Source organism: Aotus nancymaae, unplaced genomic scaffold (genome assembly GCF_030222135.1).
Source record: "Aotus nancymaae isolate 86718 unplaced genomic scaffold, 86718_ANA_hifiasm-v0.15.2.pri h1tg000053l, whole genome shotgun sequence".
Lineage (NCBI taxonomy): Eukaryota > Metazoa > Chordata > Mammalia > Primates > Aotidae > Aotus > Aotus nancymaae.
Window position 1 is genome coordinate 6,789,705 of NW_026988467.1, and position 26,388 is coordinate 6,816,092.

The 26,388-nt window shown below is 59.5% G+C and overlaps 1 protein-coding gene across 1 annotated transcript; it reads left to right on the plus strand.

Annotated features, from left to right (window-relative positions):
* Positions 1 to 283: 283 nt before the first annotated feature.
* TMEM201 (transmembrane protein 201) lies at positions 284 to 25,741 on the plus strand. The gene is made up of 11 exons (XM_021669878.2): positions 284 to 416; positions 7,461 to 7,581; positions 8,603 to 8,797; positions 10,184 to 10,360; positions 12,397 to 12,749; positions 13,165 to 13,365; positions 18,580 to 18,812; positions 20,643 to 20,714; positions 21,310 to 21,609; positions 22,558 to 22,695; positions 23,908 to 25,741. The coding sequence occupies exons 1-11, from the start codon at positions 304 to 306 to the stop codon at positions 24,003 to 24,005; spliced, it is 2,001 nt and encodes a 666-aa protein (XP_021525553.2). The 5' UTR covers positions 284 to 303; the 3' UTR covers positions 24,006 to 25,741.
* The last annotated feature ends 647 nt before the right edge of the window (positions 25,742 to 26,388 follow it).

Sequence of the window (26,388 nt, forward strand, 5' to 3'; positions counted from 1 at the left end):
CGCCCCGCCTACCCCGGGCCGCCTTCCACCTCCGGCCGCGTGGGGGCGCTCCCGGGCCGGCGCTGTCGCTGCCGCCGCCGCCCCGCCCACCCAGGCTCACCCCGCGCCCCGATTGGCTGTGCCGCGGGAGCGCGCCGAGTCGGGGGGCGGGCCCGCGCCCGCTACAAAGCGGCGAAGGTCACGGTGCGAGGAGGCGCGCGTCGCCGCCCCGCGTCCCGCCTGCGGCCCGTGCCCACGGCGTTGTCGCCGTCCGCTCGCCTGCCGTCCTGCCTGCTCGACTGCCGTCCTTCCGTGCGGGGAGACATGGAGGGAGTGAGCGCGCTGCTGGCCAGCTGCCCCACGGCCGGCCTGGCCGGCGGCCTGGGGGTCACGGCGTGCGCCGCGGCCGGCGTGCTTCTCTACCGGATCGCGCGGAGGTGAGTGCACGGTTCGGCCCCACGCGGCCCTTGGCGCCGCCCGCCGGGCCCGCCCCCGCGCCGCCCCGGCCCGCTGCCCGCCTCGGCGGGGACCTGGCCTACTCGCGGGCGCGCGGAGACCCCCGGTGCGCGCCGCCGGCCCCCGAGACCGGGTTGGGACTGCAGTCGGGAAGCGGCTACGGAATCGGGGGCGGGGCGGGGACTCCGGGAACGTGGGGTGCGGGCGGGAGCGCGGCGCGGGGGCCACAAACTTCCTCCGGGAGCCGCGCAGGGCTGGAGCCGGTGCGCGCAGGCCGCCCCTACCCTCAGCCCCACGCCGGGCCCTGGTACACCGCGATCTGGCGATCGCGGCTGGCACTTGCCGCTCGGCATGTGACGTCCCGGGTGTTTTCCTACACGCCTCACATCCGCGCGTTTCAGAGCCGCAGCCCCTGCTTTCCCTAGAGCAGCTGAGGGACAGGGAGGCTGAGTAAATTGACATTAATGAGAGGAATCATGGTTTGAGCCGATGGAGCCTGTAGGGTAGGTTCCTAAGCTGGGCCGCCTCCCAGAGGTGGGCAAGGCCTGAGATGCTTCAAAGCCGTTCAAGAGGGGCCGGGGCCACCCTCATCCATGCCCGGCTCACGGGTCATGCAGGTCCCTGTGTTCAGATCCGGCCTCTTATTTTATTTTATTTTATTTTGAGACGGAGTTTCGCTCTTGTTGACCAAGCTGGAGTGCAATGGTGCGATCTCGGCTCACTGCAACCTCCGCCTCCCTGGTTCAAGCGATTCTCCTGCCTCAGCCTCCCGAATAGCTGGGATTACAGGCACGTGCCACCACACCCGGCTAATTTTGTGTGTTTTTAGTAGAAACGGGGTTTCACCATGTTAGCCTGGCTGGTCTCGAACTCCTGACCTCGGGTGATCCGCCCGCCTCCTACTCCCAAAGTACTGGAATTACAGGCGTGAACCACCGCACCTGCCCAGATCTGGCCTCTTTCATTGGCCTCCATCGCCAGGGATAAAAGCTTCATGGCCTCTTGCTTCAGCAGAGCCTTGCTGGTAGCTTACTGTTTTTTCACTTGATCCACCTTTCCAGAAGGCAGGGGGAAATTGGAGTTGTGAGAGCATCCTAGAAAGAGTGGGTGGGTTTGCAGCTTCGGCAAGGGATGCAGGAAGCTCACACACTTAGGTAGAAGGGGTGAAGGGACCTGCCCACTCAGCAGCAAGTGGCAGAGCTGAGATTTGAACCCTGACCGTCTGGCTGGTCTGTTTATTCTTCCTTAACCTATAACCGGTGCTGCTTCTCTCCTCCAGGGGGAAAGCAGAGAAAAAGAATTGCAGGTGGTTGAGTCACAGGCTTCCCAGAGGAGGAAGGGATGGGAGGGACATCAGCTGTGTCTGGTGGATGGGCCAGATGTGACTGAGGAGGGTAGGTGGGGGTTGAGGGACCCCAGCCCATGGGTCCTTGACAAGCCAGGTCTCTCTATGTCAGTTTATCCTGGGTTTCTGGAAGCTGAGCATCTGCAGGACCAGCTGGTCCAAGCCAGTGGTTTTATACCCAGGGGACTGAGGTCCACAGACCTCAGATGATTTGCTCAGATTCCCAGAGCATGTTGGCAGCTGAGCTGGTCCAGCACCCAGTATTTTCCTGGACGATGCCGCCTCTCAGCTAACCCAGGATGGGGGATGTTGCCCCAAGGATCAGAGCCTGGGTGAGGGCATGGCCTCCCAGCCACACAGCACCTCCGTTGTGTTTATTGAGGCTGGACACTGCAGCCATCCTCAGGGGTCCTGTCTCCCCTTCCTGCCCTGCTGGCCGCAGCTTTCCAACTCCTGGGGACAAGAGTTTGGGGCCTTGGAGAAGTATTGGGCTAGCTGGTGCCAGGGGAGTTAGGAAGGTGCCTGGAAGTCCTTTCATGCCCCTGATGACACCAGCGGGTCATGGTGTGATGCTGGGACGTTTGCTGTGGATTGGGCCGAGAAAGGCCAGCCCTTCCCAGGAGGCTTTAAGATGTCCTCACAGAACACTGCATTTAGCCTGGCAGTCATAAATTGGCCACTGTCACAATTCAGAAGCCACACCAGCCTAGCAAGAGGCTGAGCCTTCCTCCCTCTGAGGAGGAGAGTGCCGTGCCAGCCAGGAAAGAAGCATGGACTCTGGCTGCAGTGTGGGTTTTGAATGACCCTCAGGAAGGCGTGTAAGGAGAGCTGTTTTTGGAAGGCGACTTGGCTGGGCGGGTGTTTGCAGGCTCAGCATAGAGATGGCAGAGAGGGGGATGTAGAAGGAGCGGGCAGGTCAGCCCCTCCTTTTGCTTTAGGACTGGCAGAGGCGCCTGGGGAGGAGGCCAATTCTCTGAAGGACTGAGTCCTCCCACAGCCTCAGTCAGGGCCCACCCTGGCTCCCCCACGCATGGAGTCCTCTCGCCCCCATGATTGTTACTGATGGGAGCAGCTGATGACAGCTGTAAGCACCGCACACTGTCTTCTCATGAAACCGCCAGGGCATGCCCTACTGTTCTCCCATTTTACAGAGAGCTTGGGGAGGTTGGGCTACGTGCCCCACATCATCTGGCTGTCAAATGGTAGGGCCCTGCCTCGCACCAGAACTTGTCAGCCCAGCTTCCAGCTCCAGGGGCTCACAGAGCACCTTGACTGCTTCTCTGCACCCATGGGAAGCCACCAGGGTCAGCACAGTCACAGGGCAGGCACCCCAGTTCCACTTCCCTGTGTCCAGGCCCTTGTGAAGGCTGTGGCTTCCTAGGCCTCCCTGTCGCCTGGACGCTGCTGCTCGGGTGCCTGTCCTCAGCCCTCTTCAAACGATGCCCAGGATCCGTGCCCTGCCAGCACATCCCTGCACATACCACCGTCCTGCCTCCAGGGCTTTGTTGGTGTTTGCTGGGATTGTCTCCTTTCTAGTGTTTGGGGACAAAGAGGATGCAACCTCTCAGAGCCTCATTCTGAAGTCAGAGTCCCCTGTAACAGCCCCTCCTGTGTCCAGGCTCACCCCTCCCAGTCACTCTCCTGCTGTGGCACGCTCTCCCTGAGTGACCATTGCACCCTGGGCACACAGTGGGTGGTTCCCTCCCTCTGCTGTTTGTCCTGCTGGTGAGCACAGCTGTGCTTTGGGGCAACAGCAGATGCACCGATTATTGGCGTCTGTCCTGTGGCATCTGTCACCAGCTGCCCTGTGAGGTCGTTGCTCTTGCCTTGCTCATGTTGCATCTCTGCCAGCCTAGCGTGGTGCTTGCGGGCTGATGGGACGTTCCACTCGCACCAGGCTGGGGTCTGTTCCCCAGAAGGGTAGATTTGGGGCATTTTCCATCTTGGTGTTGGAGTTACTGCTGTGGATTTAAGTGTGTTTTGCTTGGAGACGGGCTGGAGGCCTGGCAGTGCTCCGTTCTGAATTGCATTTTGATGCTGCTGTTGCTGAAGCCCAGGAGTCCCCTTCTCAGGTCCTTCTGGTTCAGTGAGACATGGCCTTGCCCACCTAAGCAGGAAGTATAGGCGAGGAGCTGCCTGGGAAGCTGTCCTGGGATGTCCTTGTGGGAGGCTGGCCTCTGGCTCCCTGGGTCCCTGCAGGAACCTGACTCTCAGTCTTTCCACCCCCACTGGGACCAGCACACAGTGTCCAAGGTCCCAAGCAATGCACTGGGCCCCTGTCTGAGGAGGCTGTGATTTCTCATGGTTTGGCAGAGACTCTGGGAGATGCCCAGCCTGCTACGGCCACTGAGCTCCCCAGGGCAGGGACCAAGCCCCACCCAGTGCCACTTCCAGCAGGTGTCTGATTCCTGACACGTTCCTAGGCCGAGGACCCAGTACTAGGCTCGCACCTAGAACAGAGCCCCTCCCACCTGCAGGGAATAGTGAGGCGTCGCGCGGGAGCTTTGTTTTAATATTTGTCCGGGCTCAGGAGTGGTGTCATCATTAGGGACACATGCCCATCTTGTTTACCCTCAGTGTGTGTGCTGGGCTTGTGGACAGGGCAGGTACAAAGCATGCAGCTGCCCTGGCTTTTTCTGAGGGGCTCATCTCCCCTGGGCGACCTCAGGCTCCCCAGGGGCTCAGCATCAAGCTAGCAGGAGCAGGGAGAGTGGCCTCCAGGCCCTCATGTCTGCCCACCCATCGGGACCCATAGGCTCAGCTGGCCCGAGTTCCTCTCTTGCTTGTGTTGCAGGGATATTCTGTCATGTCACCTTAAACCTTGTCCACCAACTATGGTTTGTCCCAGAGCAAAGTTAAGGACGGAGTCTGCTGGCTTGCAGAAGAGAAGTGGGCTGAGGATTTTTCAGGGAAACTTGGGGGCATCTCCCAGGGCAAAAGCAGGGCCCAGCCTAGGCTGGCTCAGAAGAGATTGGCCCAGATGCTGCCTCAGCAGGCCTGTCAGAGGCCAGAGGCCAGGACTGCCCCCACCTGCCTGGGGACCTTGTCCAAGCCGTGGACAGTGTTTCACATTCAGTCACGTGTCTGAAGCCGCCGTGCTGGCGCCGGGGGGCCTGCAATTCATGCCCAGCTCCCGGTCGCCCCCTCCCTGCCTGCCTCTAGGGACCTTTCAGGGCTCCCCCACAAAGGCACCGTGGGAGAGGACCCCCTGGCAGGTAGGGCCCACCTGACCAAAGTGGTCGGCAGCTGCTCTGGCCCCGAGAGAGCCCACCCCCAACTCTGGCAGGGATTACCAAGGGCTGAGAGTGACAGGAGCTGGAGCCGCTGGCCCCAGGGACAAGAGCTAATCCCTTGCCTCCCCCTCTACTTCCAGGCTGGCTCATTCTAGATGAGTGGAGCCATTTCCCTTAGCAACAGAGCTGGAGATTCCAAGTGGAAACATGACTTCCTGGGGTGGGTGGGGCTTCATGGCAGGCGCCCTGGACCGAAGCCATAGTCCCTGCTCAGCTGTCATTGGTCCCCCAGGCAGGCTCAAGAGTTGACCTTCCTTTTCAAACAGAGTAAGAGAGCTGAGGCGCCCTTCGTGGGAATAGGAGGCCCATCACCCGAAGGTAGTTGGGTGCAGAGCCTTGTTCTGGCACGGCTCTGGGGTGGGGGTTCAGTAAGCAGGTCATCACCCATCAGGATACGCCCCCATGCACAGATACAAAGAAGCCTGTGAAACAGGTAATTAGCACAGAGCATGCCACACGCTTAGTTGCTGGGAATGCTAGATTTGGGCCCGCAGCCGAGCAGCCCTCCGCACGCCCCAGAGCAGGGCTCCCGCGCTGGCTGTTTGTGTAGTCGGCGCCCAGTGGCGCTGTCCTAATGCCGAGCACTGAGGGCCTCCCTGCTTTCTCTCATGGGATCTTCACAGTGGCCTCTCCGGAGGCAGGGATGCTCAGCAGCTCCCTTGGACAGGTGAGGGATGAGACTGTGGCCCCAGGAGGCAGAGCCGCTCCAAGGCCTTGTCCGGTGCCGTGCCTGGCAGGCTGGCTCTGTTTTGTCGCTGGTCCCAGGTCTCGCCTACTGTCTCCATGCTGTTGACAAGGTGCAGCAGTCCCTGTGCACTGTGAGGGCTTGGGCCTGTGCTGGGGCAGGAGGTGTGGGGTGAGAAGGGTGTGGGCCAAGGCTGCTGGGGAGATGCCAACTGCCCTTGTGGGTCCTGGGCCTTCCCAGCAGGGCCTGGTCCCAGCTCCCCTTCTCTCCCAAGCTTCCCCACCCTCCATGTAACTAGGTTTTTTTGGGTATTACTCTAGGCCAGGCACCGTTAAGTTCGTCCCACGAGCAGTCCCTTGTGAGGGAGTTGCTTTCGTCCCCAACTGACAGGTGATCAGAGACTCCCTTAATCTGCCCCTGGTCAGGAGAAGCAGGTGGAGGGGACAGCAGGCAGCCGCAGTGGTGTCAGAAGTGGAAGCCCTTCCTCCCAGGGCCCAGCCTTCCTTCCAGGCCCCTGAAGAGCTGGCTCTTTGCAGAACGCACCTTTCTGTCTTACATCACTGCATCCTTGCCGCATGCAGAAGCCAGGGGTGCTGTGGTTGCCCCCACTTCACAGACGTGGGCACTGAGACTGAGAGCGCAGGAACCTCCTGGGGCTCCGTCCTCCTTTCTCTGAGCAGCACCTCAGGATGAAAGGCCAGAGGGCCGTGCTTTCTGGTCCTGTGGACAGCGGGGCCGAATGTACAGGGAGAGGCTGCCCACTCTGGCAGGGGCCCAGGCATTGCCCTCGAACTGGAAGTGGCCCCTGGGGGAGAGATGGGGATTAGGAGTGGCAAGGCCGGGGCCCCAGGGCTCCCACAGCGGCTGCCTGTCCCCACATTGTTTCTGAATTCCTGGAACTGGAGGAGTTTTTTGGGCAGTGGTGGTCTCTCTCCCTACCCCTCCCCAGCCCCTCAGTGTTCCACAGCCAGTGAGGTGGGTAGAAGGGGACCCAGAGCATGGATCCCCCAGTGTCTGGGCTGGGATTATCCTGAGGCCCCACCTGTCACCACATCTGTGGCCAGCAAGGGCCACTGTTCCCTCCACCAGAGAGGGTTGGCCCCAGCCTGGGCAGCTGTCACTTGCTCCCTCCCCTCAGCCTTCACTCTCACACCCTGGGACTCAGTCTCTCTCTGTCTCATTCTCTCTCTCTCTCTCTCTCTCTCTCTCTTTGGAGCACAGGAGGCCCCTTTCAATCTGGAAGCTCTGTGGAGTACACTCTTTCTGCAGCCCAGGATCAAGGACCTCGTCGGGGAGGGGTGGTCCTAGAGCCTGGTCCCAGTCAGCCCTGTGGCCTGGTGGGCCCTGGCCCCTATTGCCCTCCATGTGTGAGCCCCAGGCCACCAGGAGCTGGTGGCCCTGGGTCCCCATGCGGCCACACTGGTGTCTAGGGATCTGGTGAGGCTCCAGCTGGCCTCCCCTTGAAGGCTGAGAAGCCCAAGTTGGCCTGGCCTCCTCAGTGGACGCAGCTGCATCCAGTCTGCGTTCGTCTCCCTCAGAGCCCTTGTTCCTCCTGCCGGCCTGGGGCCCACATCTCCAGCTTCGCGTCCCCAGATCCCACTCCCGGCACCCTTTCCCTGGTGGCCCTGGGGCAGGGCATGGAGGTCCCCTCCAGCAGGTGCTGGGGTCTTCCAGGCCGACCCTCTCTTTCCTTGGTCCACAGGATGAAGCCAACGCACACGATGGTCAACTGCTGGTTCTGCAACCAGGACACACTGGTGCCCTATGGGAACCGCAACTGCTGGGACTGCCCCCACTGCGAGCAGTACAACGGCTTCCAGGAGGTGTGGGGCCAGGCGGGCAGGCGGGCATGCGGGGGTGGAGATCCAGGAGGTGTGGGGCCAGGCGGGTGGGCGGGCATGCGGGGGTGGAGATCCAGGAGGTGTGGGGCCAGGCGGGCGGGCGGGCATGCGGGGGTGGAGATCCAGGAGGTGTGGGGCCAGGCGGGCGGGCGGGCATGTGGGGGTGGAGATCCAGGAGGTGTGGGGCCAGGCGGGTGGGCGGGCATGCGGGGATGGAGATCCAGGAGGTGTGGGGCCAGGTGGGTGGGCGGGCACATGGCAGTGGGGGATCCTGAGATTTGCACCTTGAGGCCACCCTCTTCCGCTGCCCTGCCCTGGGGCTAGCAGGCCCTGAGCGCGGCGTTTTGTGTACTTTGTCTCCCTGGATTCTCCCCACTGCCCTGGCGCTGCACCCTCACTTGAGGAGGAAACCAGTGCAGGCAGATTTGGGGTTCACACCCAGATCTTTCCAGCTCTGCATCTCATTCTCTGTACTAGATCAGGGCTAGCAAACCTTTTCTGCAAAGGGCCAGATAGGATTTTAAGTTTTGCAAGCCGTTTGATCTCTGTCACAGCTGCTAACCCTGTCAAGCCTCTGTAGATAACACAAGAGTAACTTAGCCTGGCTGTGTCCCAATAAACCTTGATGGCAGAAACAGGTAGCTGGTCCACGGGTCACAGTATGCTGTCCCCTGGAGCAGACCAGGGTTTGCAGACTGAGTTCTGAGAGGGTAGGGCTCTGAGGACACATGCTGGCTAGAGCGTGTGGGTGGGTGGCAGGGCTGGAGGCCCTGCTCTGCACTGGGCTAGGTGGCTTCACTGGACCTTCGGGTTTCGTGGAGATGTCATGAGAAGAAAACCAGCTGCTGTTCTGTGCAAAACAAAAAGAATAGAGATGTGTGAGATCCAGTGCCACCTGCCTGGAGCAGCCCCCCAGGGACATCACCAGGCCTGAGCCAGCTGGGAAGGCCTGCCCCACCCAGTGGGGCTCCCCGCTGACCGCGAGTCCACCTCTCTCCCGCAGAATGGCGACTACAACAAGCCAATCCCCGCCCAGTACATGGAGCACCTGAACCACGTGGTGAGCAGCGCACCCAGCCTGCGCGACCCCTCGCAGCCGCAGCAGTGGGTGAGCAGCCAGGTCCTGCTGTGCAAGAGGTGCAACCACCACCAGACCACCAAGATCAAGCAGCTGGCCGCCTTCGCTCCCCGAGAGGAGGTGAGGCCGGGTCGGGACGAGAGCGGCCCTGGCTGGGGCCGGGGATATTTAGAGTAGCAGGGAACAGGCACATGCCGGGTGCTGGCTCTGGGCCTCTGGCCCCTGCTCTGCCAGACAGCGGCTTTTCTGTCCTGTGTGCCCAAAGGGTCCCCCTCACCCTGGCCGCTGCCAGCACATTCCAGGGTGTGTGAGTTCTTCTGTCCCCACTGGAGCTGAGCTGCTTCTCCCCGTGTCTTACGGTCACTGTTGTCTGGGTTCCAAGCCTAGGAACACTGTGGAAACCTCAGCACCTGCCAGGCCAGAGAAATTTGTCCCTGGGCAGTGGGAAGAAGGGACCTTGGGCTCCAGGTGGGGCCCTGTTGGACCCACCCTGTCTTGATTCTCTGCATTAGTCTTGCCTGCTGGCGGCCCCGGCAGTCTGCTGTGGGGTTGGTGGAGGGTGCCTCTGGCTTCTGGGAGGAGGAAAAGGAAGCTAGACACTGCTGAGAGGCTTGGCATTAGGAGGTGGGCCGAGCCGGGAGCCTCGCCTCGCCTGTTCCCACCGTGGCATCCAGGAGCCTTGCTTCCTGGCTGCTCCTGCCTGCCCTTGGCCATCCCAGGGGGTCCTGGCACCACAAGAGGCAGGTCCCAGCTGGGGCCTAGAGACACTGGCTTTCCTGGGGTCCAGCCTGGGAGGGACGGAGAACAGAGTGAACTCAGGCCGAGGCAGGGATGGGAACCTGCGGTAGGGGAAGGCAGGGCTGACTTGGCAGCCAGGCAGCTTTTCGGCATGCTTGGTCCCAGCAAGAAATCACGCTTATGACCTCTCGGCCCTGTAGGCCAAAGCGCTTGCTCCCTCAGAAACAGGGAGGGAGAGGTGCATTGCTCCATGTCTGAGGGGAGAGAGGGAGGGGACATGTCTTCTGGGCTATTCTGGAAGCTGAAAGAAACCTTCAAAGCAGCAGGCCTGGCCAGGGGCTCTCTAGCATTCTAGGGGAAGGGCCGGCACCATGGTCTGTGTTGTCTGTCAGTCCGAGTCCAGGCGGTGTCAGCCCGCAGCTACCTTCCCCTACATTCACCCAGCTTCCCGGAGGTCTGCGTGTGGGGAGCAGGCCCTGAGTCCTGGCCTGCGGGTGCCTCCCTGGAGCAACAGAACCTTGTTAGTGTCCCCATCACCTGTGGGCCCTGCCCTGGAGTGGCTCTTACTCCCGGTAGCCCACATGACCATATACAGTGGGCATTTGTCCTGTTGGGCAGAGGGGAAGCAGGTTCAGAGTAGGGTCAACTTGTCCCCAGTCACCCCCCTAGTAAGTGGCAGGTCACGATCTGATTCCATGTCTGACCTGTAAGGCAGAGGCAGCTCAGCCACCCCTGCAGATGCGAGCCTGTTCCCCCCGCCCCCCACAGGGCAGGTATGACGAGGAGATCGAGGTGTACCGGCACCACCTAGAGCAGATGTACAAGCTGTGCCGGCCGTGCCAGGCAGCCGTGGAGTACTACATCAAGCACCAGAACCGCCAGCTGCGCGCGCTGCTGCTCAGCCACCAGTTCAAGCGCCGGGAGGCCGACCAGACCCACACGCAGGTGGGAGGCAGCATCCGCAGAGTAACAGGGTGTTGAGTTTGTTCAGGAAACCCTCCCAGAGGGCTGGGCCCCAGTAACCAGAGGGTAGCTCTTCAGAGCTGAGCCCCTTTTTTTTTTTTTTTTTTTTTTGAGATGGAGTCTTGCTCTGTCACCAGTCTGGAGTGCAGTGGCACAATCTTGGCTCTCTGCAACCTCCGCCTCCTGGGTTCAAACGATTCTCCCGCCTCAGCCTCCCGAGTAGCTGGGACCACAGGTGCATGCCACCACGCCCGGCTAATTTTTTTGTATTTTTAATAGAGACGGTGTTTCACCGTGTTGGCCAGGATGGTCTCGATCTCTTGACCTTGTGATCCACCCACCTGGGCCTCCCAAAGTGCTGAGATTACAGGCGTGAGCCACCACGCTCAGCTATTTTTTATTTATTTATTAATTTTTTTTTTGAGACAGAGTCACATTCTGTCAGCCAGGCTGGAGTGAAGTGGCGTGATCTTGGTTCTCTGCAACCTCCTCCTCCCAGGTTCAAGGGATTCTCCTGCCTCAGTCTCTCCAGTAGGTGGAATTATAGGCATCTACCACCTCACCTGGCTAATTTTTGTATTTTTTTCATAGAGACGGGGTTTTGCCATATTGGACAGGCTGGTCTTGAACTCCTGAACACAGGTGATCCACCAGCCTCAGCCTCCCAAAGTGCTGGGATTACAGGTGTAAGCCACCACGCCTGGCCAAGCTGAGCCCCTTTACTCTGGGGAAGCAGTGTGCCCATGGGGCCGCCTCTCTACCCTGACCCCAGGCCCCTTCATGTCATTAGCCAGGTGGGTGTCCCCAGGAGAGTGACTGGTAGCACCATGCGTTTGTTAGGTACGTATCTGATCATGGGTTTTGGGGTGGCCCTGCTGTTTCTGAGCACTTTCCTGGAACTTGCATTCGTCTTCCTAGCCACCTTGGTGGTGCACTTTTAGGCCCTGGACCCATTTACACGTGTGGAAACCACACTCGGGAAAGCTGAGAAGCTTGCACAGGGCCGTGTCTAAAGCCCACACCTGGTATGCAGTGGCCCCAGGGTTTGAGCCCGGAACCATCCGGCTAAAACTAATTGTTGTCATAGTACTCAGTTGATGGAATATTCTGTTCGTTTAAAAAATCAGGTATGGGAGCGAGGTTAAGGAAAATCTACCCCGACAAAGAAACTCCTATCCACCCCTTTGTGTCCCCAGATGTGACCTGGGTCTGATTGGTATGTGGTTTCCGGTCTGTGGCTGGGACATAACCACACCACCTCTGCCCTGCCACACGTTTGCATGGCCAGGCACCAGGTGGACCCTGTCCTGGAACCTTTGGTTCTCATTCTGACTGCCTTGTTCCTGGCCTGAATAACTTACTGCTGTACTTTTAAGGTTAACTTTTGCCACAGTTACCTGTCCATTTGTGTCAGTTCCAGTTAAAATAACAATAGGAATTTTTGGTGAGAACTCAAAAAAACAATGGAGAAATGCTTATTTGGAGGCCAGACGCAGTGGCTCACGCCTGTAATCCCAGCACTTTGGGAGGCCAAGGCGAGTGGATCATTTGATGTCAGGAGTTCAAGACCAGCCTAACCAACATAGTGAAACCCCATCTCTACTAAAATACAAAAATTAACCAGCTGTGGTGACATGCACCTGTAGTCCCAGCTACTTAGGTGGCTGTGGAGGCAGGAGAATCACTTGAACCCAGGAGGCGGAGGTTGCAGTGAGCCAAGATGGCACCACTGCACTCCAGCCTGGGCGACAGAGCGAGACTTTGTCTCGAAAACAATAAAAATAAAAATAAAACATATTTGGAGAAATAAGGTCACTACAATATGGAGAGACTTCTTTAAAAGGAGAGTGTGGTAGGGCGGCACTCCTCCCCACCCAGAGGCTCGTGGGCCAGTGGAACTGAGCCCAGGATGTGTGGGAACGTGGGTCCAGCCAGAACCCCACACAGAGTGGCATCAGTGATGGCTAGGGGTGGCTCCGTGGCCGTCTCACTAACCTGCCTCTCTTCCTCCTTTGCAGAGCTTCTGCTCCTCCGCTGTGAAGTCCCCAGTCCAGGTCATCCTGCTCCGTGCCCTTGCCTTCCTGGCCTGCGCCTTCCTACTGACCACTGCACTGTATGGGGCCAGCGACCCCTTTGCCCCAGGTGCCACTGTGCCCTTGGCCCTGCCACCTGGCGGCAATGGCTCAGCCGCACCTGACAATGGCACTGCCCCTGGGGCTGAGGGCTGGCGGCAGCTGCTGGGCCTGCTGCCCGAGCACATGTCGGAGAAGCTGTATGAGGCCTGGGCCTTCGGGCAGAGCCATCAGACAGGCGTCGTGGCGCTGGGCCTGCTCACCTGCCTGCTGGCAATGCTACTGGCTGGCCGCATCAGGTGTGTGTGGGGCTGGGGCCAGCAGTTGGCGGGAGGGGAACTGTGTGCTGGATCACTGCCTAGGGCAGGGGCCAAGAGACCCCACTGGATGCACAGCCCTAGGCTGAACTCCACCATGTCACTAGTACAAGGCTTGGTCCCGGGGCTGGGAGTTATCGGTTAGGTAAGGCAGCATGGCAGACACCCTCTGAGCCAGCCCCCTGCACACCTGCTGTGAGCTGGGGTCCAGTTACGTCCTCTCTCCTCCTCCAGCTCTGTCAGGGTGATGATAACCACCTGCCTCCTGTGTTGTGGGGGCTCACGTGAGAGGCTCTGGGGTTCCCTGAGTGGGAGTGCGCCTTGTTAGTGCTGTGTCCGCATTGCCCCTTCTCACTGGTCTCGTCCTGCCCTGGGTGACCCCGCTGCTTCCTTTCAGGCTTCGGAGGATCGACGCCTTCTGCACGTGCCTATGGGCCCTGCTGCTGGGACTGCACCTGACTGAGCAGCACCTGCAGGCCTCGCCCAGCTGGCTGGACACGCTCAAGTTCAGCACCACGTCTTTGTGCTGCCTGGTCGGCTTCACAGCGGCTGTGGCCACAAGGAAGGCAACAGGCCCACGGAGGTTCCGGCCCCGAAGGTCAGAGAAGCAGCCGTGACTGCGGGGGGAGGACACGCAGATGCACAGGCCCAGGCTCTCCCGGTCCGAAGCGGCCCCTCTCTGCCCTGCCTCTTCTCACCTGGTCACTCCCTCCCACCCCCAGCCTCGAGCCCCGGGTCCTGGCCCAGCCCCTCCACTGCCTTCAAGAATCAGTCTGCCCCCCTTTCCCTTTCTAGTACCACCACGATCCTCGAGTCTCCTGTAGTTACTCGCCACCACCGCCACCTCTCTGGCCAAGGCCCTTTCACCGTCCTGGTGACTGGAACATGGGTAGCACCCACACAGTCTCTGACCCATGGCTTTCTGCTGGTAGCTCTGGGCACCCCCCACACACACACCACGCCATTTTCTGGCTCTGACACTGTTGGGGGAGGTGCCTCGTTCTGCTGTCTTCCCCTCTGAGCCCTGGCACAGGGCTGGTGACAGTGGCTGCAGGCTGGGCCCCTGGCATGCCCTGACCGTGCAGCAGAGTGAGCCAGGGATAGCATAGAGCCCGCACCTCGCCCCCAGTTACCACCTTCAGTCTATCCCCTTGGACCTGCTTGTGGCTAAACTGGCCCTGCCGGAGGTGGTGGAACCGTGGAGGAGGCAGGGCTGCGGCTTAGCCTCCTGCTCTAGGACCCTTCTGAATCCCCGGGGCTGGAGAGTGTGGTTCTCGGGTCCAGCCTGGCCTTTGCCTTGAGTTTGGGGAGCGAGAGCCTGCCTGAGACGGGCAGTTGGAGCCTGTGCTGATCTTAGGCAATCTGAGGTTTTCCAAGGGTAAGGGGCCCAAGGCATGCAGGCCCTCAGTAACATCAGGTTGTTGTCATCCTGTCCCGCCCTGGCCTGTCATGAGCCTCCCTGGGCCCTGGCAGTGGCTCACAGAGGCTGCCCAGCCTCCTGCTCTCCATGGCCCTCTGGGGCTGCCACAGCCCACATGGCCCAGCCCCACTCTGCCCTCCAAGTTGGGGGAGGGGGCAGCCCACAGACCTGCTCCTCAATAACAAGGCCTGGCCAGGTCCCAGCTGTTCCCAACCTCAGTTTGCCATCTATGAAATGAGGCAGACCCACCTCCAGAGCCCTTAGCTGCCAGCCTCAGTGGGGTGGGGATCACATAGGGTGGCTCATGAAGATACGCTCTGGAAGTCAAGGGGCTGCCACGGACAGAGGAAGTTCCCGGCCTGGGGGTGCCAGTCCAGAGTGGCCCGAGGCCGTCCCTGACTGGGCACGTTCCCTCTGGCTGTGCACTTCCCCAGGGCCAGCATGTCCTGCCGCTCGCCACTGCGAGCATGAGTTTACCTTCTGGATGTGGCCGGGGCGTGCCAGCTGCTCTCCTGTGCGTTGGAGCCCGGGGGAGGCAAGAGCAGATCACAGGTGCGTGAGGGTCACACCTGCCACCTGGGTCTGCAGGGATGGAGGGGCAGCTGCCGGGCCCTCCTGATGTGAATCCCCCACACCTGGGGGTCCTAGAGGCTGCCCCATCCTAGTGGTTGGGTGGCAGCTCACACCGTGCGCAGTTTCACAAGTGAGGAGCCCAGGTGCATTGGGAGACCCTCAGGGGCTTCTGTGGCCTCTGTGCACAATGGGCTGTGTGGCTTCAGACGGGACCCTGGTGTTGCTGGGCTCAGCTTGTTCTGTGTGGAGCGTGAGGTGAAAAACCCCTCTGAAAAGCTGTGGACGGGGTCATACTTCCTGCTGGTTCTGCAGTGAGGAGTGTGGGGTTGAGCCGAAGTGGCCCTCAGTGGTGTCCGTCTGAAGGGCAGAAAACCGCCTGCCTGTCCATTCACCCCACCTCCTACCCCGAAAAGAACCCATCTGAGAGGAGGACGTGGTGGAGCCAGGGCAAGAAAGCGTCCTGTTGGCGGGGCATGCCATTGCTTGCGTCTCGAATCTTCGGTTCTCGAGGAAGTGTTGACAGTGCGATGCTAAATTCTGCTTTTCTTGGCATTGGGTAGAAGCAGGACATCTGTGTGTATATGTGTATTTAAATTAGATTATTTATAATAACCAGAGCCAGCCCTCGTGCTGGCTGGGATCCTCCTGCTGAGCTGATGGCACTTCTGCCCTCAGCTGGGGTCCGAAACGCCATCTCAGGAGGTGGCTCTCAGCTGAGTGAGGATTCCTGCCTTTTTTAGAGTTTGGCTTGACTTTTTAAATTATCCATCTGTCCCTTCAAGTTACACTACGTGGAGAAAATTCCAGCACCACTGAGTGTTGGGCAGTAGCTGAGGGAGTGCAGGCACTGCGGTGCTGTGGCTTGTTGACCAGGCATGTGTCACCCCTGCCAGGGACCTCTTCTCCTTGCAGGGGACTTGGGAGGGCCATCAGACCTTCCCGGGTCCAGGTGGGGTCATCCTAGGTATGGGTGACCATCCCTGAGACGTGAGTGAGGTAGATTCAGCCATCCTCACCCTCAGACCTGGGGTCCCTACCCGGGTGAAGCAGGTTCCCCGTGTGCCTTGCCTGGGAGCAAACCGCAAGGACGCAGCCTCCACGCCGCACTTGCCGCGCCCACCCTGCCCAGGAAAGAGCCCATGACCTTTCTGTCTGTGACTGTTGCCGAGTCTCTGTCTCGTGTTGTAGAATTGTGGATAATTGTCTAGTGACCCTCTCATCACTGTAACCATCGCTTCCGGCCTAGATGTTGTGTTTTGGATTCTGTGTTTTCAATAAATGCCTCTGGGGCCCTGCTTTACCCGCTGGCGTCAGGTCCCGCGTCTTTCTTCTTTTTCGTTCTTTCAGAAGGGCTTCTGTGCCAGGGCTGGGGTGGGCGACTGTGTTTGGGGTGCAGACACGTCGACAGGAGTCAGGTTTGGGAGCCAGTGACAGTGACACCGGCTGGCTCAGGGGGCCCGGCTCGCCTCGCTTGCCTTTCTGGATCGTATTTTTTCCATCTCAATAAACTGCTGCTTTAAACGTGGTCTCTCTCCTTCCGCTCTTGACGTGGGCTGGGATTGGATCAGAGAAGACCAGACGCCTCCCCTTGGTGTCAGATGCGTGTGACTGGGGCGCTCCCCAGGGCAGCATCCTGGCCTGATCCTGGGCTCTTAATCCCTCCCTGAGAAGAGATTTGAGGGCACAGGGCAGTCTGGGGGGACCTCTCACCAAAGGAAATGTCAGCACCTTTGGAGCTCCCCAGGGCCCAACAGATTGGGCTCCTTTAGCTGGAGGAGGCTCGCTGGGGCCCCCGTGCAGAGCCTAGCACCTTACACGCAACCCTGCGAGCGATTTACCAGGTCTTGCTCACTGAGTGATGCTCCCACGTATCACGGTGAGGGGTCAGACTGCCAAGGAACTCCCCACAGCACCATCTTCAGTGGCACTAAACTGGGAACAACAGTACCTGTGCCAGGCAGTCAGGAGATTCAGATTTTAAGCACTGAGGCAGCCCCAGGCAGGGTGAGCAGGAGCTGGGAAGAGTGGGGACGCACTGGCAAGACCCAGCCTCTCCTGCTGGAGCCGACCCTGGGGGCCGGGAGCTGCGGGGCCCAGCTAGCCACCTCAAACCCACAGCCCACTAGGACATTCCACTCATTCATCCCCCAACGGTGCTCACAGATCACTGGGGGTGCTGGTCACCCTTGGCTGACTCTTGGCTACGTCTGCGCTGCCAGGTGGAGTGGGCACAGGAAGCCCAGCGCAGAGTTCTGCTGCCATCTGCTGGGGGGGCCTGCTGGAGGCCAGAGTCCTACTGCCCCAGAAACTCCCTCCCACGGAGGGTCATGCCCCAAGGTCCCAGCCACGCCTTCGCTGCCCCTGCCTGAAGTGTCCTCAGGACCATTCCCTGAAGTCACAGCACTGTCCTGCCAAATGCTACCACAGTTCTAATGAGACAACAGAAAATCTCATCTTCTGTGTAGAGGTGGAGTCTTCCCTGCAGTCTTGGGGCAAGGCGGTGGGCACTGGGCCTGGGAAGCACCGGTCAATGGGCGGGGCATGGCTGTGTCCAGTCCGGCTGACCGGCCCTTCCCCAGGGTCCCCAGCTCAGCTCCTGCCTTGATGCCCACATTCCCTGAACGCTGGGCCTCACCTTTGATTCCAAAGTCCACATAGCCTCCTGGTACCTTGAAAGGCATTAGAAAGGTCACATGAGTCTCCAGGAAGTCACAGCTGACCCCTCACTTTCCTTATACAACTTTTTTAGAGGGAAGCTGGCTGGGAGGTTGGTGGCATGTGGCTTGGCATTCGGTCGTGATGGGCATGGGTCCCTTAGCCAGCCCTGGCTCCTGCAGGCCAGCCTGCCCGCTCACCAGCACGTTGTCCACTGGGCTCATTTGTCCCTTGGCACCGAGGTAAGGCTGGACCCCCGCAGCTCCATCCAGACGGTGGACTAATGTATTAACTGCCTCCGTCCCCCTCTCCCTTCTGTAATCGGGTGCCTTAATCAGAAGCATGGTTGACGTTCTGGCGTGGGGCCATCGGGTCCTGTTGTGTGATTTGTACCATCTCAAGTTAAAGAGACACTGTCACCTTCCGTCTTGCGGGCAGCCTTGTGGTCGTCGATGGGTCTTTTTAAGTTCAGTTTTGGTGTCGTCCCGTGAGAGCCTCTTCTAAGGGATTCCAAGGCCTGGCTGCCCCTGCAGATCTGCTCTATCAGGAACTTTAGAGGAGTTTCTTAGAGTGCGAGGCCAGAGAGCAGGAAGCAGCCTCCCAAGGGCAGAGCTGTGGGAGGACTTCCAGAAGTCACGCCTGGGAGCAGAGGGTGCCCAGAGCTGTGCTGGGGCCTGACTTCCTGTGATCCTGGCCCATCTGGGAGATGAGCCAGGGTATCCCTGAGCCCAGCCACTCTGTGAGGAGGCTCTGGGCACAGAACAAGAAGTGGCAAGGAGCCCAAGTCCATTAACCTTCATTGAGTGCCTAGCATGGGGCTGGGCATTTTTGCTTCAAGGCAGAGGGGTTGGCACGAGGTTGGCAAGGGCGACAGTGTCACTTTAATACCGAGACTCGTAGTGGAGATAGTTTGCTGTGAGCCGAGGGGTAGGAGGGGGCATGCGGGGAGGGCTGGGTCTCACTGGCCCCTCCCAGCCACCCGCTCCTAACGGCGTGAATGTGGTTGAATTGCTTTTCTGCTTTAACTAACGCACGCCTCCTTGGGGACCCCAACTTAGGCCCCTGCCTTGCACCGTGGGAAAGGGGTGGGACTCGCTGTCCAGGGCTTCCTCCAGGACCTTCCGCTGACCCTCTTCTTCTCCCATGCCTGACGGGCCTTTGCAGGTTCTTCCCAGGAGACTCTGCTGGCCTCGTCCCCACCAGCCCCAGCCTGGCTATCCCTCACGTGAGCGTCGGAGGCTCTCCAGCGTCTCTGTTCATCCCCAGCCCACCCAGCTTCCTGCCTCTCGCCAACCAGCAGCTCTTCCGGTCTCCTCGACGGGCCTCGCCCTCCTCATTGCCCGGCCGCCTCAGCCGGGCCCTCTCGCTGGGAACCATACCCTCTTTGACTCGAGCAGGTAATGGATGCCCAGGCATTGGCAGACAGGGCTGGGGGCAGCTGGGACAGAACTGTGGGTGGTTACATAGCATAGGGAGGGCCAGGAGGGGTTAGTGTTCCTGCTACAGAGACAGGCCGAACGGAACTTTGAGCCTCAGTTTCCCCTCAAAGAAATGGGGCTAGCTAGGCATAGATGGCTCATGCCTATAATCCCAGCACTTTGTGAGGCCAAGGTGGGAGGAAGGCTTGAGGCTAGGAGTTCAAGACCAGCCTGTGCAACATAGGGAGACCCCATCTCTACGAAAATTTTTAAAAATTTACCGGGCACTGTGGCATGCACCTATAGTCCCGGCTATTTGGGAGGCTGAGGTGGGAGGATCACTTGAACCCAGGAATTGAAGCTGCAGTGAGCTGTGATCATGCCACTGCACTCCACCCTGGCAACAGGGCAAGACCCTATCAAAAAAATAAAAGTAAAGTGCCCAGAATTGTCACATCAGGTGGGAAGCCCAGCATGGTCCCTGAGTCCCAGCTCTGGTGACGTGACCTTGACTAGGTGCGGGCACCGTGCCGTGCCTAATCTTTTCCTCTCAAATTGGAACACGCCCCTCAGAAAAGGGGACTGCTGCAGTTATTCTGGGGGAGGAGATGCTGATAACAGCAAGGCCCTCTCCTCATGCGGTTCAAGGGCAGGCCATTTTGCACACGCCGAGGTTGATATTAGGATGGTTTTGCTTTTCCCCTAAGCAGAGATAACCCCCCTGTTTTCAGGGCACCGCAGCCTAGTGGCACTTGAATGGAACTTGGGGTGGGAGGTGCCAGGAGCAGCCCTGCCCTGGGCCTGAGCACTCTGATGGAGGTGGCGGAGCTCAGGGACTTCTGTTTCAAGCCCCTTAGGAGGGGTGTGGCAGTCCCAGGGCCGGTTCAGACCAGGCCTCCTGCTCATAAAGAGGAACAGGCAGTCTCCCTGTTGAGGCTCAAGGCAAGGACACAGAGCAGCCTGTCTGGGGTGGCAGCAGAGGTCTGTGGGGCACAGGCTTATCTCGGAATGTCCAGTGACAGACGGGATCACAGTCTCCGTGGCCAGGGTGGGTTGGAGGGAGGAGTTCTTAGAGACATGCTGGGCCAGGCTGCGGCACTGTGGCCAGAATGCAGCTTGCTGTTTCCCTCTGTCCTCACTCTGCTCCTCTGCGCACACCTCATCCCTGCATCCTGCAGCCCATGCCTGGCAGGAAGACGGCCTCTCCCAGCATCCACAGAATGGGTTCTAGAAGGACCTGGCTGGTGTGCTGGGGTCATGTAACCACCCTTCCCCAGCCTGTCCCCTGGCCCGGTGAGGGGAGGGTTACCTGGGTGCTGCGAAAGACCCTTAGGTGCCCGCAGGCAGCAACGGGATATGAAGCAGCCTCCGGGTCCTGCATTCAGCTCTCAGCCAGCCACTTAGAAACGGGGCCCCTGCCCTTGGGGTGCATGTGCCTGACTTAGGAAAAGGCAGCGTGGTCGGTGCTCTCTGGGGTGGAGTCTCGGGGTCTGCCATGAGTGGAGAAAGTGAGACTCGACAGCTGGAAAAGCAGGGCCTTGGAAGAAGGGCACGGAACGAGGAGTGGGCAGCATGCCCAGGGCCGACTCTTCATACCACCCGCCACGAGCCTCAGTTTCTTTCTCTGCAAAAAGAGAGTGTGCCTAGCACCCTCAGATGGCAGTCCAAGGGACCCGTGAGCACCTGTGTTTTCGTGAAAGTGCGTTTGTAAACAGCAAAGGCTGGGTTGGGATTTCAGCAGAGCATTTGTGGGGGCCTCTGCGCATCGTCCACAGGCCTGATGTGTCACCTGCTTCTCTCTGTCTCCAGACTCGGGCTATCTGTTCAGCGGTAGCCGCCCACCGTCTCAGGTGTCTCGATCTGGGGAGTTTCCCGTTTCAGGTGAGGAGGACAAAGCGCTAAGTAGGGGAGGGGCAGCATGAGGCGGGACTTTCCAGAGCACCATGGTTGTGTGAGCTTCCGGGTCAGACAGACCCCATGTGTGTTCACATCTCAGCCCTGGGCCAGTGACCCACACACCTGTGCCTCAGTTTCCTCCTGCGCAAAATGGGAATGACAGTCACCAGGATCAGATGATATAACACTGCTCTACCGTCCTCACTGGCAGTCAGGGCTGGAGCTGGCGTACCAGGTGCTAGCTGGCAGCAGGGCCTTGGGCGAGCTGGCCTTGCACCTCCAGGGTTTGCTGCTGTCTGGCCTTGCTCTCAGCTGAGGATGGCGCCTGGGGCTTTGGATGGAAATCAAGTGCAGGGGGGCCGTGACTGAGGCTCCAGGATATCTCCCCTCCCTTGGGCGCCTGGTCGGGGGCAGCCCTCTCCTCCCTCAGCTTTACATCAGCTTCGCCTGCCCCCAGTCTCTGCACCTTTCCTTTCTTCCGGGTTAATAGAAGAAAACCCCCATTAATGAAATAGCGTGTCATAGTGCTGCCATGACAGGAGCCCACGTTCACATCATCTTCCTCCCTCGCACCCTCCAGATTACTTCTCTCTGCTGTCAGGGAGCTGCCCCTCCTCTCCGCTCCCTTCCCCGGCGCCCTCCGTGGCCGGCTCGGTGGCCTCCAGCTCTGGCTCTCTGCGCCACCGCAGGCCCCTCATCAGCCCTGCCCGGCTCAACCTGAAGGGACAGAAGCTGCTGCTGTTCCCGTCACCCCCTGGAGAGGCCCCCACCACGCCCAGCAGCTCAGATGAGCACTCGCCTCACAACAGCAGCCTCTTCACCTTGGATCCGCCCCAGGTGCCCCGGAGGCCACCCCTGCAGGACACGAAGCACGCCCTGGGTATGGCCTTCTGACCGCCCTGAGGGGCCGCGAGAGGGTCTCTGCTGCCAGGAGGCCTGGCTGGGGGCCACGGTGGAGGGGTCTTCCTTGCTCTCACTCCAGCATGCACCTTCCCACTCTGGAGCTCTAGGCACCCCCATTCTGTCTCTAGTGACTCGAACCTTCTCGGACATTGCCCTCTGCTGGCTGATTTCATTTTCTCCTTTTGCAGTTGACCTTCAGGGTCCTCTGTTCCTTGGAACTGATCGAAAACACATCACGCATTGCCAGGTGCGTGTGGTCACAGATACTGTTTCACTCAAATGGTGCTGCACTGCAAAGCATTGAAAATTTTTAAAGTTAGCCCCCAACCTTTAAAATCTACAACTTTAACATGAATGTGTAGATTTCCTTTTTGGTTTTTTTGTTTGTTTGTTGAGATGGAATCTCACTCTGTCGCCCAGGCTGGGGTGCAGTGACTAGATCTTGGCTCACTGCAACCTCTGCCTCTGAGGTTCAAGAGATTCTCCTGCCTCAGCCTCCTGAGTAGCTGGGACAACAGGCACAAGCCACTACACCCAGCTAATTTTGTATTTTTATTAGAGATTAGGCTTCACCGTGTTTCCCAGGCTGGTCTTGAACTACTGGCTTCAAGTGATCCACCCGCCCTGGCTTCCCAAAGTGCTGAGATCACAGGCATAGCCACCTCACCCAGCCTCGAATGTTTAGATTTCCTGTGTCTCTTATGGCATCAGAATATCTGTTCTCTTTGGGCCTGAATACTGGCAGGCAGAGATGGCAGGCCAGTTGAGCAAGGACCTGGCCCCCCACTGCCTAGGGTGGGTGAGTGGCTTGGGACAGGCTGGCTCCCCACTTCCGACAACTATCCTTAGAGGTGAAGTGCAGCTGCCCCACATCTGTCCCTGGGGGGACTGAGCACCACTGAGATACACACCCTTCTTCCTGCAGACCTGAGATCCAAGCTGGAAAGAGGCAGCGCCTGCAGTGGCCGCTCCATCAAGAAAGAGGACGACTCTTCCCAGTCATCCACCTGTGTGGTGGACACCACCACCAGGGGCTGCTCGGAGGAGGCCACCACCTGGAGAGGTCTGCACCCGGGTTGTGGGAGGGGAGTGGGGCGGGCACACATCCCCAGCCACCGTCTCCCCTGGTGGGTGCAGAGTGCAGACAGAGAAAGAATCTTCCAGGACATTGCAGTCCCTGAGCGGCCAGCAGGTAACCCACCCAGCACCTCTGAATCCAGGGTCAGGGACTCAGCAGCCAGCACTCTCACCCTTGGGACTCGGGCCCAGATCTGCACGATTCCGGTAGCTTCTGGCCCCAGGCAACTATTTAAATCAACTGAATTAAAATTAAATAAAGTTTGAAATGTAGTTCCTGAGCTGCAGTAGCCACATTTCAAGTGCTCAGTAGGCACCTGTGGTCCATGGCTGCCATCCTGGCCGGAAGTGCCTAGAGAGCCTGGGCGCTCTGGGACCACGTGGCACTGGGGCTGCGGCCCCGCACCAGGTACCAGGCTGCCTGGCTCAGATCCCAGGTTCTCTGCTCACTGACCATCGGCACAGGGACAAGAAACCAGATCAGGGTCCATGTCACCACGCCCCGGGTGGGGAGGAGGAGATGTGTGTTGAGGGAGATGGACAGGTAGCAGGAAGGGCTTTTCCTGGGAAGGTCATTTTGCACTGGCTCCTGAAGCCAGTGCTGCCTCCAAATCAGGCCAGGCTGGAGGGTGGCCCAGCAGCTCAGGGGCCTTGGCGAGAACGCAGGCTGTGCAGGTGGACCTGGGCTGGCTGCTTATTCCCTTGGAGGCTTGGGTGGGGGTGCTCCTGCCCCAAACCCCCATGTCCTCATCTGTAAAGTGGCCATCGTGGTCATGGCCTCGTCACCCAGACCCCACCTCATGACAGCCCAGCTCACAGTTAGGAAAAGCTGTGCCTTCAGGGAGGCAGGGATGGAGGAGTCTTTCCTGCTAGGGAAGCCTTTGGCCAAGAGAAGATTTGGGGGTGAGCTTCACCAGCCTGGGGTAGCACCGTGGGCAGAGCCTTAAGCTCCCCACAAACTGCATGCTCTAGGGGGCTGCTCAGCTGCACAGCAACCCTACTCATACCCCGTGTTCTAACCAAGACTCTCTACGACCCCACCCACACCCCGTGTTCTGACCAGGTCTCTCCGCAGGCCCACCCACACCGGGTGTTCTAACCGGGACTCTGCGGCTTCACCCATACCACATGTTCTGACTGGGTCTCTCCACGGCCCCACCCACACCCCGTGTTCTGACCAGGTCTCCCCCCTCTGCAGGTCGTTTTGGCCCCTCCCTGGTCCGGGGCCTCCTGGCCGTGAGCTTGGCTGCCAACGCCCTCTTCACCTCGGCGTTTCTGTACCAGAACCTGCGCTGACCCGCCGTCAGAGCCCCTCGGAGGGGAGCAACCCGGTGCCTGCTGCTTCACCACTGCCGGTCTCAGCACCCTCCCTGGAGGGGCTGCCGCCTCTGCCCTCGTCTCCAGGGCGCTTGACCTCACTGGACTGTGAGCTGTCCTCAGGACACCTGCCCCTCCTCCCTACCGGACTGCAGGGCTGAGTGTGTGTCTGGGGTCACACACTCTGCCCGCCATCTCCTTGGCTGACATCAGTTGTGTTTGGTGCTGACACTGATCCCGAAGCCAGGGAGCCCTAAGGGCTGCATGACCCTGGGGTGCCCCCATGTTCAGCCCTGCCTGGCAGGGACACCAGTACTACTGTAACTGCAGCAGGAGCTGCCCGGCCTGCCTTCGCCCCACGACCACAGGCGTGGTCGCATCTGTGTACTGTACTCCCCTGTCCCACCTGGGGCCACCTCAGAGCCCCACCAAGCTGAAGACCCCCTGGGGGAGAGGGTGGCATGGTCCTTGTCATCTGTCCCATCTTGCCCCTTCCTGTGGGGTGGGCAGAAGGATGCCCTGGACCCTCAAAGCTCCCGGGCCTGAGCTGCCAAAGCCCAGCTGGGCTTCCAGGACCAGTGCAGGCTCCTGCGCTGCCCTCCCCTGCCAGATGTTCCCCTGCTTTGTGACCTCTGTTGACCTTGGGAAGCAGCCCCATTACCCCCAAGAATGCAGAGCCCTGGCCCCCCTTGCCCCCTGTTTCCAGGCCTGCACGTCTGGTCCTTCAGCTCCGCATGGAACTGCAGGGCAGACTGGCAGGGGGCCTTCAGATCTCAGATGAGACTGCACCCCTTTGCCTACCCTTCTGGGCACCTGCCTCCCTTCAGCCCCTGAGAACCCTGCCCTCCCCTGGTTCTTCTGCCCCACTCCCCTGATGGGGCTCCTTCCTGGCACTGAGGAGGGTCCTCCTGATGCTGTGAGGCAGGGGTAGGGACTGTGCGCCCATGGCTATCGGAGCCCTCACCCTCACCCCCGCCGTCCCACCCTGGACCTCAACATGAGCCTGGGGCAGTGCTTGTCTGCTGGCCATGTGCTCGTGCCGGCTGTCTCGGTGGATTCTGAGACTCACTGCAGGGCAGGAGGAAGGGTCTTCACTCTGCCATTCAGGGATAAAGTTTAATTTTATTTTTCTACACATTTTGCCAGGTCGGGCATTTTGCTAGTAAGCAGGATGCTCCCAACTCTCCCTGCCATGGAGGATTCGTTTTTTTAAGCTTTGGGTGCTTTTTTAATACTTTTTTTTATGTGGGGAAGGAGCTTGCTCTGACGTCACCCTCCTCTCCGCCGACTCCTGTCCTGAGAGATACGGATGCTGCCTCCTGCCCTGCCCACCCCCTGAAACGTGAGGAATGGGGGCCTGGGTGGCCTCAGGACTTTTGAGTCCAGCTGCCAGCAAGGGTTCCAACTCAGAGGCAGCACCTACAGTCCCCATTTTTGTATAGCGGGTGTGTGTGTGTCGAGTTTTTTTTTATTTTTTTGCTTAATAAAACCAAACTCCATTCCCCAGTGCCCTTCCTCTCTGGCTCTGAGGGTACTCCCTCCTCTCAGCCAGGCAGCCTGGCCTCTCCTGCATGGACCTGCGGTCCCAGCACCCCCCAGAGCCAGGGGACAGGCCTGGCAGGAAGGGGTTTTACTTTTGTTTCAAACAGAAAACACAACCTTATTTTTCTTTACAAAAGCAAAAAAGGAAACCAAAAAAGAGCCTTCGAATCATGCCTGCTGTCTGTCTGTATTCGTTTGCTTGGGCCCCTCCCGGGTAGGGTCCCTGTAAAGGGGGACTCTCATCCACTTTCTCTTTCTTCTTCAATGTGGGGCTCTGGGTGTAGGGGGTGGGCACAGTGTCCCTGGAGGGGCTTAGGGATTTGGACAGGAGACTCGCTGCCTTGCTGAACCTGGGCCGGAAGGGCACCCTAGAATTTGCTGTGCATAGAAGGAAGTGTGTCCAGGCAGGAAGCACTCAGCTCAGCTCTTCAGAAAAGCCTGACCCCACCTGCCATCCCTGACTGTCCTTGCTCCTGGCTGCAGAGGCCAGGGTCAGCATGTGAAGAACACCTTGTCTTCCTTGTGACTCCAGCAGCTGGGCTGGACACTGGCACCTACGGCCTATGCGGTACCCCTGAGCCCTCTTAGGGCCAGGAGTGCTGACTTCAGGCCCAGTGCCTTGGCTGGATGGGAGGCCAGAGAGGGCTCAGAGATGCTGCATGGCTCCATGCTGAGAGGCGGTGGGGATGGGGAGTGGCCAGGGTGTCACAGTACAAGTTCTGGGGTCACCTTTCTGGTGACTGTGGGGCTGAATTTCTGTTGGCTTCAGTTGACTCAGAAGTAACAGGATGGCCATCCGGGGCTGATGTGGGGACCTTTA

Bases quoted from the DNA above. Each gene is read 5' to 3' on its own strand.
- TMEM201 (XM_021669878.2), top strand. From the start codon at position 304: ATGGAGGGAGTGAGCGCGCTGCTGGCCAGCTGCCCCACGGCCGGCCTG. The intron at 8,798-10,183 runs GTGAGGCCGGGT...CGCCCCCCACAG, and splicing joins CCTTCGCTCCCCGAGAGGAG to GGCAGGTATGACGAGGAGAT. The intron at 12,750-13,164 runs GTGTGTGTGGGG...GCTTCCTTTCAG, and splicing joins CTACTGGCTGGCCGCATCAG to GCTTCGGAGGATCGACGCCT.